Source organism: Cupressus sempervirens, chromosome 9, assembly GCF_028749045.1.
Source record: "Cupressus sempervirens isolate cs-2001-9-10 chromosome 9, ASM2874904v1, whole genome shotgun sequence".
NCBI classification, from domain to species: Eukaryota; Viridiplantae; Streptophyta; class Pinopsida; order Cupressales; family Cupressaceae; genus Cupressus; species Cupressus sempervirens.
In genome coordinates, this window is record NC_143126.1 from 77,908,185 (window position 1) to 77,926,256 (window position 18,072).

At 36.1% G+C, this 18,072-nt stretch overlaps 1 protein-coding gene across 1 annotated transcript in view; it reads right to left on the minus strand.

Moving 5' to 3' along the window:
• LOC149537701 (lysophospholipid acyltransferase LPEAT2-like) overlaps positions 1-18,072 on the minus strand; it is a 136,358-nt gene that overhangs the window by 17,059 nt on the left and 101,227 nt on the right. The window contains exons 10-11 of the mRNA XM_089799076.1: positions 16,054-16,120; positions 15,445-15,495 (exon numbers count right to left, since the gene is read on the minus strand). Coding sequence (XP_089655202.1) covers positions 15,445-15,495; positions 16,054-16,120 — 118 coding nt within the window. The remainder of the gene's footprint in view (positions 1-15,444; positions 15,496-16,053; positions 16,121-18,072) is intronic.

The following is an 18,072-nucleotide window of genomic DNA, read 5'->3' on the forward strand; positions in this document are numbered from 1 at the left end:
CTTTCTGCATATCCAAGATATCATTGTTAATCCTAAACTGAAACAATATCCTAAAGTACTTTTCCTGTCTTTAACACTTACACCCCAATCTGAGTCAGTGAATCCATTTAAATCTAAGCCAACCTTCTCATATTTAAGTCCAAAATTAAGAGTGCCTTGTAAGTATCTCATAATGTGCTTAACTACAACTAGGTGAATCTCCTTTGGCTCACACATAAACTGGCTTAAGGCATTAACAAGATAGCAAATATCAGGTCTCATATTCACTAAGTACATAAGGGACCCAATCATCTGTCTGTTTAGAGTAGAATCTATCAAAGGTGATTCTGCTACTGATTCTTTATGTTTATGTAGATTAGTCTCCATTGGAGAAGACATAGACTTGCAATTCCACATTCCAAATCTTTTCAAAATGTCTGATGTATACTTCCCTTGATTGAGTATGATATTGTCAGAATTCTGCTGTACTTCAAGTCCTAGGAAGTAATGAAAGAGTCCCAAGTCTTTCATCTCAAATTCTCTAGTTAGATCTTTCTTGCATTGATCTATAAGATGATGATCACTTGTTATTAATAAGTCATCAACATATAGTATCAGAATTATCATATCATTTTAATCTCTTTTGTAATATAAATTTGGATCGGCTTCATTCTTGGAGAATCCTAAGCCGATGAGATACTTATCAATCCTTTCATACCAAGCCCTAAAAGCCTGCTTAAGCCCATAGAGAGCTTTCTTGAGCCTGCAAACAAAAACGTTAGGATCATGAGTTTCAAATCCTTTAAGTTGATCCAAATATACTTCTTTTGCAATCTTTCCATGCAGGAATGTTGCTTTTACATCCATCTAATGTACTTTCCATCCCTTTGATGCTACGACTGCTAGGATTGCTCTTAGAGGTATATCTGGCAATAGGAGCAAAGGTTTCTTCATAATCAATCCCTTCTTTCTGAGAAAATCCTCTAGCTACAAATCTAGCTTTATACTTTTCAATGCTACCGTCAGCAACATGCTTTATTTTAAATATCCACTTGTAAGAAACAACAGATTTTCCTTTAGGTCTTGGAACAATTTCCTAAACATCATTCTTCATAATTGATTGGTATTTTTTAGTCATTGCTTCTTTCCAAGCTATATGTTTAATAGCATCAGAAGGATTGGTTGGTTCTGTTTTCGATAAATCACTCATGTTTGCTTTATAACTAGAAAATCTTTTAGGTCTTTCGCTTTCTCTGACTGTTCCAGAAGGTGCAACAAAGTCTTGTGCTTCCTCTATTGTTTTAATGGCCCAAAGTGGTCTTTTCTTTGAAATTTGAGTTTCTTCAAGATTTAGATTTTTGAATGTCATCTTCAATTTCTTCTAAGTTCTCCCTCTGAGACTCAAACTCACTATTTCTTTCAAAACTAAGCAAAGGAGAAGGTTCTTCAGAACTTACTGCTTTTTTGAATGCTAGACTTTCTTCAAAAATTACATCCCTACTAAGTTCAATACTTTTCTGTCTAGGTATGAAAATTCTATATGCCTTAGATGTTTCACTATACCCTACAAAAATACCTTTCTTCCCAAAGGGTTCTAGTTTAGTTCTCTTTTCTTTTGGAACATGGATATATACATGACACCCAAAAATCCTGAGATGGCTTATATTAGGTTTGACCTTAGTAAATACTTCTTTAGGAGTTTTATCTCTAAGATAAGAATGCAGGCTTCTGTTTTGAATATAGACGACAATACAAGAGGCTTTTGCCCAAAGATAATATTCTAGATTTTGATCAAATATCATAGCTGTAGCAGCTTCTATAATTGTTTTATTCTTTCTTTTTGCTACCCCATTTTGTGGTGTACTCCCTCTTAATTCCTGATTCTTTACAAAACTTTTTAAACAAATCAGAGGTGTATTCCCCTCCATTATTAGTTCTAAGTGTTTTAATTTTATGTCCTGATAAGTTCTCAGTTAATGTTTTGAATTCTTTAAATCTCTTTAGGATTTCTTCTGATTCTTTGCATTTTAAGAAGTAAATCCATGTTTTCCTAGAGAAGTCACCTATGAACAAAATATAGTACGAGAATCCTCCAAGAGAAGGAACAGACATAGGTCCACATAAATCTGAATGAATTAATTCTAAAACATTATTTGTTTTTCTAGTGCTATCATGAAATGGACTTTTGGTGTTCTTACCCAGTGCGCACCCTTTGCATATGCTTGAGTGGTCTTTATTGAGTTTAGGTAAACTAGTAACCATCTTCTCCTTAGTTGATAAGTTTTTGAAGTTTAGATGCCCTAATCTTCTGTGCCAAATTTTATTTATGTCTTCAGCTTCATAAATTAAGGCTTGAATAGGTTGACTAGATTCTGAATTCAATTCATACAAATATCCTTTTCTCTGACCAATCAACTTTGCTTTCTTGATTGAGGAGTTCTTTGCCCAAGTAATTGCTTTGTTGTCCACAAATGCAACATTATGCCCATCATCTGCAAGTGTTGTAATTGAAATTAGATTTCTTTTAATTCCTAGTACGTAAAGTACACTTTTGAGAAGAAGAGAATTCCCAGATTTTAGTTTCACGGTACAATTTCAAATTCCTTCGATAAGATGTGCTGAATTATCCCCAATGGTAACTTCGCCATTGACTTTTTTTCTAAAATAGAGTCTAGTGCTTCTTTGTATCCTGTTATATGTCTAGAAGATCCACTATCAATTACCCATGCTTTACTTGAAATTTCATTTGATAGTGATGAGTAAAATACACGATTCTCAGAACCATAGGTATCTTCTTCCCTAGTAACATTTGTATAGTTTGCTTGTTGTTTAGAATTCTTAGGACAATTAGATTTGTAGTGTCCAAACTTTTCACATTTGAAACACTTTATTTTGGATAAATCTTTCTTGGGTTTTCCATTCTTTTGATTTCCCTTTTTCTTCTTGAACTACTTCTTCTTGCCCTTATAGGAGTTTGTATAAAGAACATGAAGTTCTTCATTTTTTGTTTTCAATTTCCCTCATTTCTTTAATTTTCTGGATTCTTCTTGAAGACAATCGTTCTTAAGTCTGTTGAAGTCAGGAAGATTATCTTTGGCACTTATTCCTTATGCAAAAGTCTCCCATGAATCTGGTAATCCATCTATAGCCATTAGTGTTAATTCTATGTCACTAATAATGGTTCCTATACTTGACAGTTCATCTCTAATGCCAGCAACCCTCAGGAAGTAAGAATTCATTGATTCTCCTTTCTTTATCTGAATGTGATTTACTTGTCTTTTCAACACGAGAAACCTAGTTGCATTGTTGACCTCATATGCATTTCGTAATGTATTCATCATATCAAATGCAGTTTGATGTTTTGTAAGCATGGGTATGATATCATTTTTTACTCCATCTAATATGATTTGAATTGCTTTCCTATTTCCTTTGCTCTTGATGGATTTATGAGGTTCAACTGGCAGTTGTTTGAATGCTTTACCAATAAATTGTTTTACATCATTCTATTCAAGAATCATCATGATTCTGAATTTCCAGGCATCAAAGTGTTTTTTTCCATCAAACTTGTCCTTGAGTCTGATTGTGTATGCCATTGTAAATAGGAGATAGTTGCTAGATAAAGTCTGATTACTGAATTTTGCAGAGCCTAGGTTCGACTACCAGAGCTCTGATACCATGTAAAGTTTCTACAAATTTTGTGCCTTTGATCAAACTTGTAATCTATCCTTTATTGCTGAAAATAAACTTCTTAGAATTCTAATGTATGAAGTAATTGTCAAACTTTAGTCGGACCTGAAAGTAATTTATCTCTGCAATAAATCAATTGGATATTGTTGCTTGAGGGAGCAAACTTGAATGTATTTGTGTCCTCAAAACTACAACAATACCCTCCTAAAAATCATGACTAAAGGGCATGTCCCTCAAAGGGACATGTCCCTTCCCAAGTTGGCACATATAATCTCTCCCAGAATTCGGAGATTTACAAGAATGGTTAACACTTAATCAGCCACTAACATAATTGTTAAGTTAGCACAAAATATTAATCACTCTTTAGAAGTCGCTGCCTATCACAAGAGGTTTACAGGAATATATTAAATGCTATTCATATGATATTTAGATGGAGAAGATTAAGTGTGGTCTACACATTCAGACCTGTAGATTATCTGGTTACAAACTTAACAGGTAAGAGATGCTTAATGACATGTGATGCATATATTTTGGAGAAATCAGAAGAACAAAATTTCCCACCACTGTCAAATCGTAGAGTGACTATCTAACAACTAGACTCTTTTTTTACTAAGGCCTTAATCTTCTAAAACGATCGCATATGATTTATGCTTAAGAAAACACAGTCACATATTTCTGTTGAAATCATCAGCAATTATAGCACAAGACTCAATGTCAACAATATTACACTTGTGCAAACTGAAGATGACATCGGGTTGTGGAGAACGATGCATAATCTGATTGAATGATATCAGATTGAGCTCTATGGTGGAGCCCAAAATTTTGGACGTCCATTTGAAATGCATTTGCTGATATCTGCATCTTATATATTGCTTTCATAAATTTTGTCATTACTAAGTATAGCGTATGTTCCTTTTATTCCTTAGTTAAATTGCTCAAACTAGGATTGTTACAATCCCACAGTTGATATTATTTTTGGACAGAACAAGAGTATACAAGGAGGTTACTCATTAATTAATTGGGTTTCAGAAGATTAGCAGAGGCTTACATACGTTGTTCAGCATTCTGGAAGAGCAAGCACTTGTTCAACACATGATCATGAAGGAGGAGTATATACTTCACATATGCAGGATTATTACTTCTTGTACCATGTAGTAAAGTTGTTAATGCCTTGCAAGCAAGTTTCTCCAGACTTGTGTGCACAGTTTTGTATAAATGATCATCGTGAAGGGGTAGAATTACCAAGAAGATGAGTTACAGCTTTGCCAAACGTGTCGGTCATTTTCAAATGTATATCGACAAACACCAAAATATATGAAGGAAGCCTTACGTCTACAGTAGACATATGTATCGAGTGTATATATCGAGCATGGGAGTAGCATCAGATATTAAAAGGATGACAATTGTGAGACTGAAGGAGAATACATCAAGATAGAATGGCAATATGAAAGCACTTCATTAATTCTGTAAAAAATAAATCATTTCTCCTTACACATCAATACTGGGATGACATTAGAAGCAATATTTGTGAGTATTACAGCAAAAACATTGAGATCATTAAAGTAAAACTCGGCCTTCAAACGTAATGGAGAGCAAAGAAGGATGTGTTCGAATCACCAACCGTGTGCCTGCGAGAATGATTTGAAAGCAACAAAACAATACTTTATGCATCCGAAAGTGCAATATACGGATTCGACTGCATATACCCGGGTACGCTCGGTTGAAGTAAAGTAAGAGACGCCTCAGAAAGTCATGCTGAAGGAAGAGATGATTTGTGCACTGAAAAAGCGATTAAAACTTTGTATAGCATGAAGTCTTTTTATTATTATTTGCAGGCAAAGTAATGGATCTAGGATTCACGATGGGATAAATTATGAAATATTCATCTTCTCCAAGGTTATAATTACGAAGACGCTGTTAGCAATTAAAAGGATAAAGCTGTGGAACATGGAGGTCTTCATCGATGATTGAGGAGTTTTGATTAATGTCATACATGTCTAACGTTGTTTTGTTTCAATTGCAGGTCTGTGTGTTGTGTGATGAAGGAGAGGGATTACACGAGTGTGGAACATGGAGTTTCACGACAGTTTTCAAATCAATATGATTTCAAAAAAGGGAGACACACCATCATTATATCCGTCTTAATATGGAAGGATCTGCTATCTTCTTCTATAAATTCGATTGCCTATTAATATTATTTAATCCTGAAGCGGTTGAGATTTCTCCTTAGTTTATTAGAGGAGTAAAATTGGTTATCTTCTAAGATTATATGATTAGGTGCTGAGTGGGCATGTCTGTTCACTCACGCACCTTTTCATTGTTTATAAATATATGTAATGGCAAATCGAACAATCTACCATTCGGATTGCTTCGACAAAAGAAGTTCTGCATATAAAAAAGTATAGATATTGTTAAACTTCTTCAAAGGAAGAGTCTAAAGTTTGAACTAAGTAGGTGGAAATTCAGATTTTTTGCGCATAAATTTTGACATTGTATGGGATCAAAGTGGTGTTGAATAGAGCATCGATAATCATAGTGTCTTCAGTACCAACTCTCCTACAATATAATTTGTAAGATCTTTGTTTGTTTTAGAGTTAAAATATATGTGATTCGTCCTTTGTGATCATTTTACTCTTTATTTGTTTATAATTCATTATTACGATAGGTAGATCAAATTGCTCGTTACTATTTAGATCTGATAAATACAAATATTGTAAGATATTATTATTTTCTTTATTTGTATCTATTTTGTCCACATAAGGGTTAAAACATCATAGACTGATCTAAATACGTGAAAAACATAACAATTTGAGGCATCATAATAACTGAACCATTTACAAATATAATATAACCAGTACCATAAAGTTGTATGTGAAAAGTATATATTTGACTCTATTACCCAATTAAAATCTGGCACTGATCACTAATTTGCTCATAATTTTCAATTCATATGTTGGCAATAATTCAGCCTCTTTCCTTTAAGAGTTTGATCTTATTTGTTTTAAAATTTTCCTTTCAGCAACTCACAATTCTATTAAAGTAATCAAAATTCGAAGAGTAATACTCATTAGTCAACATCTTGCCACTCGAGGAATTAATCTTTGTGTTATAATCTATCCGTTGTAAATCATCTTGGATCCAAGTTTTGCTGTCCAGGATCAGGTGTACAGGCCTTGGTTTAGCGGAGCCAAAAGCGCGGAGGATTTAAGTCAATTTGACTAATCCTATCAAGTTGGCCAAAATCGATTAGATATCCTAGCATTGAGCGGGCAAGGCTCGTAGGTTTCTAATCAATGAATTTGATAACCAACACTCTATACAAAGGAGTATATATTGAGAAATATCAAATCTCTTCCTCTAGATGAAATATAAACATTGCCCTTTTTGATAACATTATACTCTTCGCCTCCAAAGATTATTGAAATGGTCAAAGATATGAACTTTGTGAACCAATCTTGACAATGTGTGAAATGTCGAGCGACCCCAAGTCAATGTACCAAGCAAATGATTTCCCATGATTAGATAGGTGTATGGCTAGGAATGCATATGAGAAAAAACCCTTCTGATTAGAATGCTTAGCGAAATTGGCCTTTGTTGAAACCCTCCATGTTTAGATTGCTTGGACTCCAACCATTTCTTGCAATCTTTCTTCATATGGTCAAACTTGTGATAGTAGTTGCATTGGATACTTTCCTTCTTTGAATCCTATGTGTAATGCCCCCATTTTGGAGGAGTTAATTATTTATAAAGTTATCAATTTAAAAATATATTACAAGGTAACTTTATATTTAATTAATTTAATAAAGTGATATATTTTATAAAGTCATTAAATTAAATAATGTTCTAGAGGTTGCTGGAAGAAGCAAAGAAAAAATTAAAAAGGAGGCCGACCTATCGAGAAAAAAAGAATAAATAGGCATTGAGGGCTCATTGCCTATCATCGAGATTTATTATTGATATTTGCTGATATGCGTTGTGGAGCCTAAGGTTTCTGCAAGTAGTCACAATTGGCCATTGAGAACGAAAACTCTCAATTGGTACGCAATTTTGAGGGTGTGGAAGATCATCTAAATTATTGCAGCTATGGGAAGGATATTTTAGTTCTTTCACTTGTGCTTAATTGCTGGTTTGGAGTTTCAGTTGGAGTTGCACTTTCATCATATCATCTTCAGCATTCAGTCTCCAGCATTTGATTAATCCAAGTTCTTCATTTCAGTTTGTAGTTGTAACAAGTTCTCAGTTCAATTCAGCCAGTTAGGGTTTGTCTGTAATCTGCCATGTTGTAATGTTTCGGTGCTGAAAATTGCATATCATATGTAAAAACACATGGTTATCATTGAATGAATACATTGGCACTATTTTACATCAATTATTTAAGTAAAACAATTTCTTTTATTCAGCAATATACTTTTAGCAGTGTATTAAATTTAGGGTTTTTTTTGGTGGCCTGTTGGTAAGGGTCATTACAGTGGTATCAGAGTAGTTTCCTGCCAGCCTGATAGGGTTTATGCAGCCAATTTAGTTTACAAAAGTAAAAAAACCAAAAGGGCTCTATTTATCCAGGGAACCAGCATAACTGAGAATATGGCTGAGAGACATTCTCAAAGCCCACCCAAAATTATGCGAGATGATGAGACTTTACAGCATCAGGAGAGGCTTCTACAGTCAATAGAGGCAAGTACACAGGCAATGATGGTTATGATGCAACATTTGATTGGGGAAAATAGGAGAAATAATCATAATAATGACCAGGATGACAGGAGCATAGCAGGATCACATCATAGGACACGGTCTGGAATAGCTGACAGACCCACACGTCCTACATTCAAGGAAGAAACTTCAGCACTCACACTTGATGCTATGGTAACAGATATTGTAGATGAACTCCGACAAGCGAGGAATGAATGGGATTCATTACCAGCACATGTATAGGATGGATGGACATTTGACAAGTACCTGAACTACAGAGATGCCAGGCAGAAGTAGGCAGATAAACACAGTGAGTTGCAACAGGTCACCAACAAGTTAGTATTACCCACATTTGATGGCAGTGGAAAAATGACTACTCATGCTTGGATTCATAAGGTGGATACTTTCCTATCTCTGAAGACTATGACAGAATTTGGAGCACTCAAGTATGCCACTTTACACTTAGATGGGGCAGCACATGATTGGTGGACACATGGCATGATAACATTGCAACACAATCAGATAACCACTTATCAGGAGTTTGTGGATAGAATGATAGAAAGGTTTGATTAAAAAAATCTTGAAGTTTATTTCCGGCAGTTAGCCCAATTGAGACAGTCAGGAGGCTTAGAACAATTTATCAATGACTTCCAAAAGCTTGCAGTGATGGTGCCTGACATTTCAGAATGGAGGCTAGTCATTTTATTCACAGAGAGATTAACTGAACCACTCAAGGGGTGGGTAAGGGCCTTTGATCCTCCTACATTACAGGAAGCCATGAAGAAAGCCCGCAATATGGAACTTGCAGCTCCAACAAACCGGTTTAGTTCAAAGGGTTCTTCATCATTTAGAGATAACAAAGGGGAATTCAACAAGGGTAAAGAGAAGGTTAGTGACTCAAAAGGCAAGTCAGCTACACCTTTGGATAAGGAAATGCTTAATGACCTACGCAGGAAGAAGCTAGGCTTCTTTTGCAAAGGTCCCTATGAGTTTGGTCATGACTGTCCTATGAGGCCTAAGGGGAAGGCTAACCGAGCGATGTGGGCTTATTACAAGGGTTCGGATTCAGACAGCTCAGAGCACCATGATGAGGATCCTAATGAGGTAGAGGGTGAACAAGAGGTAGAGAGTGCTGAGAAAAAAGAGGCTCCAGAGCTATTATTACAGGAGGCACATCTGTCTAGTATTCAAAGAGAGGGATCTTTCAGACTCCGAGGAGTCTTGGCAGGATAGAAGGTTATTACTCTATTGGATACAGGTGACACACATAATTTCATTGATGCACGATTTGTGGAGAGGCGTGGACTCATTACTGAGGAGTTCGAAGGATTGAGAGTCAAGGTAGTTGACGGATATACTCTTTGCTGTGATAGGATGGTGCGAGATCTACCTTTGCGCCTGAAGGACTATGAGTTCAAGGCGGACTATCATGTGGTCAACATGGGTGACATGGACATAGTACTTGGGATGTAGTGGCTGCATTCTTTGAAGGAGGTTACCCTAAGATTGGAGGATATGGAGATACGATTCGAGGTGGATGGCAAGACTCATGTGCTAAAGGCTATCCGTAATGGTGATGTCAAGACTATCTCATTTAGGCGGTTGGAGAGATTAGTCGGGCATAACAATATAGAGTGGGCGGCAATATGTGCCTTGATGCCTACCTAGGAGGAGCAACATAAGACTAAATATCATCCAGATATTCAAAAATTGAGAATCAAGTATGAGAAGGTATTCAGTGAGATTCCACTAGGTAGGCCACTAGACAGAGGCATTGAGCACATTATCGAGTTGGAAGAAGGCGCTAAGCCTATCATGATCACACCATACAAACACCCAAAACGACTCAAAGATGAGATCAAGAGGACCATCAACGAGTTGCTAGCAATGGGACACATCAAACCAAGTAAGTCACCTTTTGCGTCTTCTGTTGTTTTGGTAAAAAAGAAGGATGGTACCCTACGGATGTGTATTGATTACAGGGTGTTGAATAAGAGAACTATAAAGAACAAGTATCCCATCCCACGCATCAATCAGTTAATAGACGAATTGCATGGGGCTTGTTATTTCACAAAAATTGATTTGAGATCAGGCTATCACCAAATTAGAGTTTGCGAGCAAGATATTGAGAAAACTGCTTTCAGATGTCATTGTGGGCACTTCGAGTTTGTAGTCATGCCTTTTGGTTTGACTAATGCACCTGCCACTTTTTAGTCCACTATGAACAAGGTCTTGCACCATCAGTTGAGGAAATTTGTGCTGGTGTTCTTTGATGATATTTTGATCTATAGCAGGACATGGCAGGAACATTTAGAGCACTTGGATACGGTATTGAGCATTTTACAGAGGGAGTCCTTGTATGCCAAGGAGTCCAAATGTGATTAGGGATGACAGAACTGTTGTATCTTGGACACATCATTAGTGCAGAAGGAGTGTGAATGGATCCTGAAAAGATCCGCGCTATTGTTGATTGGCCACCACCAGAGAACCTTACACAGTTAAGGGGGTTCCTTGGTCTATGTGGATTCTATCGCAAGTTTGTCAGTGGCTACTCACGACATGCAACACCCATGACAGATTTGCTAAAGAAAGGGGCATTTGTGTGGACTCAGGAGGCACGAGACTGTTTTATGCGGTTCAAGGAAATAATGACTAAATACCCAATACTAGCATTGCCTGATTTCACAAAGCCATTTGAGCTTCAATGTGATGCTTCTGGAGAGGGAATTGGCGTTGTACTCATGCAGGACAAGCATCCTATAGCTTATGAGAGTAGGAAAATCAAAGGGCCCGAGAGATCATTCAGCATATATGATAAGGAGATGTTGGCCATCATGCATGCTTTGGCCAAATTCAGACAGTATCTTGTGGGAAACAAATTTTGTATTAAAACTAATCATAATAGTTTGAGGCACTTTTTGGGACAGTGGGACCTGACTGATATATGATTTTGATATCACATATGTTAAGGGGACACAGAATATTGTTGCAAATGCATTATCCCATAGGCCACACCTCACTTCTATGATTCAGATATCAGAGGATTGGCGACACTTGATTGTAGCAGAATATGCCACAGACACATGGGCCTCTGATATAGTGGAGGGAACAACGATCGACACCCGGTACACTCTCATAGATGATTTGATCATTTACAAGAACAGGATTTACTTAGTCCTAGGATCGAAAGTGAAGCAGTTGATTTTGAGAGCATTCCATAATTCACCTACAACAGGCCATCCTGGGTATTTCAAGACTTACAGGTTAGTACAGGAGTGGTTCACTTGGAAGGGACTTAAGGCTGATGTTTTGCAGTATGTGCGTGAATGTCATGTCTACCAGCAGAACAAGAGCACACTTATCCAGCAGGGCTCCTACAGCCACTTCCTATTCCTGACAGGAAGTGGGAGTGCATCTCTATGGATTTTATCACGGGCTTGCCCAAGGCCCAGGGGCACGATAGTATCTATGTGGTGGTGGATAGGCTGATAAAATATGTTCACTTCTTCCCTATCGCTACTACATACTCAGCAACTTAGGTGGCAGAGGTCTTCTTCAGGGAGGTTTTCAGATTACATGGTTTGCCTCGAAGCATTGTGAGTGACAAGGACAGCCACTTCATGAGTCACTTTTGGCAAGAGGTATTTCGGTTGTGTGGCACTGAGCTTACACCTAGCACCAATTATCACCCACAAACCGATGGTCAAACAAAGATTGTAAACAAATGGGTGGAAGGGTATTTAAGGAATTATGTGGCAAATCAACAACGAGCTTGGGTCAGATGGATATATCTCTGTGAGTATTGTTACAATACTACATACCATATGACTATACAAATGACACCCATCATGGCACTTTACGGTTATGAGGCACCTCGTTTCTTAGATTTGTTGTTGGGAGACAGTCGAGTACCCTGTGCAAGTGAACTATTACAGGAAAGGCTATAGTTGCTACTCTTAGAGACAACATTGCTAGAGCTCAAAACCAGCAAAAGCAATATGCAAACAAGAAGAGGATTGCGTGTAGTTTTGAAGTAAATGATATGGTTTACCTCATGTTGCAGCCATATAAGCAATCCACTCTCAAGAAGAGTGGTGCAGAGAAACTCAAGCCACGCTATTATGGACCATTCAGGATTATCAGGTGAATTGCTGAGGTGGCTTATGAGTTGGAGCTTCCCGCAGACAGTAGAGTGCACAATGTGTTTCATGTATCACGCCTGAAAAAGGCGTTGGGTCAGAATGTGATGCCTTCTGCAGTATTACCTCCCTTGGATGATGAGGGGAAATTGATCTTAGTGCCAAAATCCATTCTGGACAGTAGAGAGAAGCAGCTTCGCAGGAGAGTAATCAAAGAATATCTGGTTAAGTGGAAAGATTTACCTGTTGAAGATGCTACTTGGGAGGGAGACATGATTTTGCAGCATCCAACATTAAGATTGCTTGGCGCAGCTTCGCAGGAGAGTAATCAAAGAATATCTGGTTAAGTGGAAAGATTTACCTTTTGAAGATGCTACTTGGGAGGGAGACGTGATTTTGCAGCATCCAGCATTAAGATTGCTTGAGGCCAAGCAATTTTAGGAGGGGCGAACCTATAATGTCCCCGTTTTGGAGGAGTTAATTATTTATAAAGTTATCAATTAAAAAATATATTACAAGGTAACTTTATATTTAATTAATTTAATAAAGTGATATATTTTATAAAGTCATTAAATAAAATAATGTTCTAGAGGTTGCTGGAAGAAGCAGAGAAAAAATTAAAAAGGAGGCTGACCTATCGAGGAAAAAAGAATAAATAGGCATTGAGGGCTCATTGCCTATCATTGAGATTTATTATTGATATTTGTTGATGTGCGTTGTGGAGCCTAGGGTTTCTACAAATAGTCACAATTGCCTATTGAGAACGAAAACTCTCAATTGGTATGCAATTTTGAGGGTGTGGAAGATCACTTGAATTATTGCCGCTATGGAAAGGATATTTCAATTCTTTCACTTGTGCTTAATTGCTGGTTTGGAGTTTCAATTGGAGTTGCATTTTCATCATATCATCTTCAGCATTCAGTCTCTAGCATTTGATTAATCCAGGTTCTTCATTTCAGTTTGTAGTTGTAACAAGTTCTCAATTCAATTCAGCCAGTTAGGGTTTGTCTATAATGTGCCATGTTGTAATGTTTCGGTGCTGAAAATTGCATATCATATGTAAAAACACTTGGTTATCATTGAATGAATACATTGGCACTATTTTACATCAGTTATTTAAGTAGAACAATTTCTTTTATTCAGCAATGTATTAAATTTAGGGTTTTTTTTTAGTAGCCTGTTGGTAAGGGTCATTACACTAAGGTTGACCTTGTCCTTTCTAATGAAATGGTCACCTGTTAATTAGTAAAGGATGAAGTATGACCATTTCCAAACTATTGCTTCCATCTATTCCGCTGCAAAAGTTTGTTGCACAAATCATAAAACGTTTGATCAACATTAGTAGACGTGATATTGAGCTTCACAATGAAATGCTTGTAGGATTAGGGTAGGCTCTACAATGTGATCACTACCATATCTTCTTCCTCCAATTTGCGGCTAATAGCTTCCAACTAGTTATGGACATCCTCGATCTTCATAAAATGTGCCTAGAGAGACATCTTCTCATCCATCATGATAGAAATAACATATTTCTCAAAAAGAAAGCTAGACTCTTGTCAGGGATTTCATTAAGATCCTTCAAGACTTCCCAAATCTCTTTAGTTGTTTTTCTAGATGACACTTGAAGGAGTTGATCGTCAGTAACAAAAAGTTTGATAAACATCACAACATCTTAGTTGCGCTCATCAAATGTGTCATGATCCATTCTGGGCCATGGCTGTTGTAGACAAGTTTTCGTGACCAAAATAATCAAATGAAGGCATCGATATTCAAATATTGTATCTTGCACAACTTCCATCTATTATAGTCGTGGGCATTGAACCTCCAACTACCTTCCAACATAATGTTAAGCCATCTCTAACACCTTGCAAAGCACAAAACACAAGGTTAACATAAGAGGCAAACAAATGATGAAAATAACTAAACACATTGAAAACCTAGAAATACTTCTCCAAACCCTAGGTCACAAAAATATTAGCAATGAAACCTTAGTACTTTGAACTGTCCAAAAAACTCAAGAATTTTGAAGCTAATATCACAAATAAAAACCAAAAAATCATAGGGCCATCAAAAGACTTTGCTGTTGTGATGAAAAAATGGCACACAAAACTCTTCCACAAAAATCCCTAGGCACCGCAAAATCACGCAGGCTACGGCTTGAGAAATTCAAAAAAATCATGTCAAAATTGAAAGTTGTAGTAGCAGATGGATGAAACGCAAGTCCTGCACAAAAAAAACATCAAAATCCGAGATGAAATCATGAGCTTACTTTCCATGGAGTAGAAAGAAAAATGGCCATAGAAGGGGGGAAAATGTGGATTTTGAAGTTATGCATGGACTCGTCAAATCTGAAGAATTTCAAACTTTAAGAAAATGCGCCATGTATGGGACGAAAAAAAAAGATGCACAATATTGAAGCTGCAAAAATTGACTTGGTTGAGGTTCGGATCCATTAAAATTTATAAATAGAAAACCCTCAATTTTCTTGAACCAAGCTCATGATTTTCACCACATAAAAAAATTCACCCAAAAAAATTTAACCGTGGTACCATATAAACTAAATTGTGTCTTTGTAATAGAAAGTTAGAAACACATGGTATAACTAACAAATTATGAGACGGTTTAGAAACCATTAACTGAACCTTTAAACTGAAGCTAAAAATAGCAACTATGTCTTCTATTAAAAGAAGCTTAAAAATATCTACAAAAGTGACCATTAATAAAGCAACTAAGAATTACTAAAATATAGCAGACTAAGAACAATTAAATATTCTAATATAAGCTACTCAAGGAGGAAAACTGGTTTACAGGTTATACTACAATTCTCATTTAGAAATGAATTGTAATGTAATTCAAATAATCTAACCAAAAATACTAATTAAGTATATTAATGCCAAGTTGAAGTGAGAAGAGATAACGTTGAGCAGTTTAACATGGAAAGGAGAGATACCTCACTGAAATTAATTGAATGTTGAGTTTCTACATCAAAGAAGCAAAATATCTGCAAAAGTACACATAATAGCTTATTGCATATTTAGTATGAATAAAATATGTTTCGAGAAAGAAATGACTCAAAAGAATGGATCTGCTCATGTTGTTTGATAGGATGCCACAAATAAAAACATCTAGATACAACATATAGCAGTGCAAATGAAAGTCACTTATAATTAATGTTGATTATTTTCTAATATTAGATATTTGGTGAATTGATACAAGATGCAGAAGTCTCAGATGCTTTTGGCAAAATATGCTGGACTTAAAAAATTGCAACAAAATAGTTTCCACAAAGAAAAAGAAACTAAGACAAGAAAGAGTCAGAAAGCCAAAATACAAGATGCAATAATTTCTCATAAGTTTCAAGGCAAAACTCTCTTAATTTGTTTCTTAAGAACCATTTCAAGAAAATAAAATTCAATAACTAGATCCAGTTTGTCCACTGTCCAAGCCTAGTTGGTTAAAACATCATTTGCAAGAAATTAAATGAGGTACAAAATTAACTATATATTTCTATCTGCTAATATACGATAGACGGAAAACAGAAGGTAGCATTGATGCCAACCTGCTCAGAAAATGCAGTTCTCGGCATGCCCAATACAGCTAGAAAATTATCAATGTTGACATGCCCACTGCCAGCAAAATGAGCTCCTTAGCATGCATTGCCATAACTCATTCAAACTTTATTAGAAAAAAGAAAGTTATGTCAACAATGGTGCAGACAATGTAAATTGAATATTGACCTTATTAATTTGATCTTTAGCATCATACCACATATCATCATATGATTACAGTTTGCAAGGACTGAATTAACAGCAACATGACTAAAAGAATAAAGAAGACAATCACTTTTTCCTTTATGATTTTAATGGCAAATTATAGAAATGTTACAGATTATTTCTTGATCACAAAGTGGCCAGAAAAAGTATGCAAATACCATCTCATGTTTTGTCATAGTTTGACATGCACTTCCAAAATGTATCAATTCCTATTTAGCTGGACTGTACGTTGTATTTGATTTTAATGAAGATATAATCTTGCATAAGATCTTGTTTGTTGGATGATGATAGACAAAAACATTATTCCAGGTTGTAAAGTCATTTGGTAGGAAGGCAATGGGGAAGGAAGAAGTAATGCTAGAAAGCATGTGAATACTTTGAATCTTCCAACGATATTGCAAAATCTAGCACAAGTGATGACCTTCAACAGTACCTTTAAAACATTTAGAGAATTTTCACTTCAAATAAAATTCTGAAGGCGCATATAGTCAAGAAATAGAGAGATCACATTTATAAAGTTCTTGCATAGTTACAGTCAAAATCACCAACTATGGGATAGAAGAGTGTAATGTCCCCACTTTAGCAGTCAACCAAGTGTGTGTGTGTTAGCCTAGTTCTACATGGTCTCAAGGGCTAACGAAGGGTTTAAAGGGATCTTAGAGTGTTTTGGCCTAGTCATCTCTAGTTTGGGCCAAAACAGAGTTGATTTACTCAGTTTCAAGCATACTTACTATTTTTAGTATGTTAGCAGAACACGAGGGAGGCTAGTTTTGGTGATTGAATTTGATACTCTGCGGCGAGAGCTTTCCGACAAGCTATCACTCGTGCTATTCAGAGTCCGATAGTTAATATATTTTTATGCCTGAAGTATTATTAAAGTAAGAATTAATTTAGTTGTAAAATATTAAAATGTTACTTTAATATTAAATTTTATGGGGATATGTGCAAATCAAAAGGGGTGCCTAAGGGAGACATAAGTAATTATTTTAATATGTTTTATATTGCACATCTTTTATCCCACATTGCCCATGTGAGTGGAATGGACCTTTGGAAAAAAAATTAAAGGGAGTGTTAGTGGCTTCATTCGGGGGTGGAATATGAGAAGAAAATTGATGTGTGAGTTGCAGATCCATTCTTAGCATTAGAGGACGTCTATCCTCTCTTGTGATATTCTAGACATCATTCCCTTGGGGTTTGGCCTTTGGAATTCACTGTTATCAGCTTCATTAACAAGCAAATTGAGTGCATTTCCAGCTACAGGCGGATTGGGTGTTTGCTTATATCATTCTCGCTTCTTATCCGATGCTTATGCCATTGTCCCCTATAATTTTATGGATGGGCAGATTATTTAAGGTAAGGCCCGCCTGGACACCTATAGAAACAATGGAATGGGCAGGGATGATTTTATGAGGGTCTTGGACTGATTGAAGACAGATTTTACTGTAACGCAGCACTATTCATATTACTGTAGCAGCAAGTTGGGAAGTCATTATTGGAAAATTATGTTATAATGCTGGAGTAATTAGTGAGTTGAAAAGTCTGCTATGTATTTAATTTTATTAATTGAAAATTAATATTATTTCAGCAGTAGTTCAATCTTCAGTTTGCATATTATTATAAATTCCTTCTTGTTCATGTTATGTGGTTTCAAATCTATGCAAAGACCTAAAATCAAACAAACATTTTATTTCCGGAGCCATAAAGGGGTTTAAACATTAAAGGAGAAATTAAGAGTTGGATGTAAATTATTTGACTAAATTCCTATCAGCAGTTGGTTCAGTTTTTGGGCAATTCTAGGGTGTCCA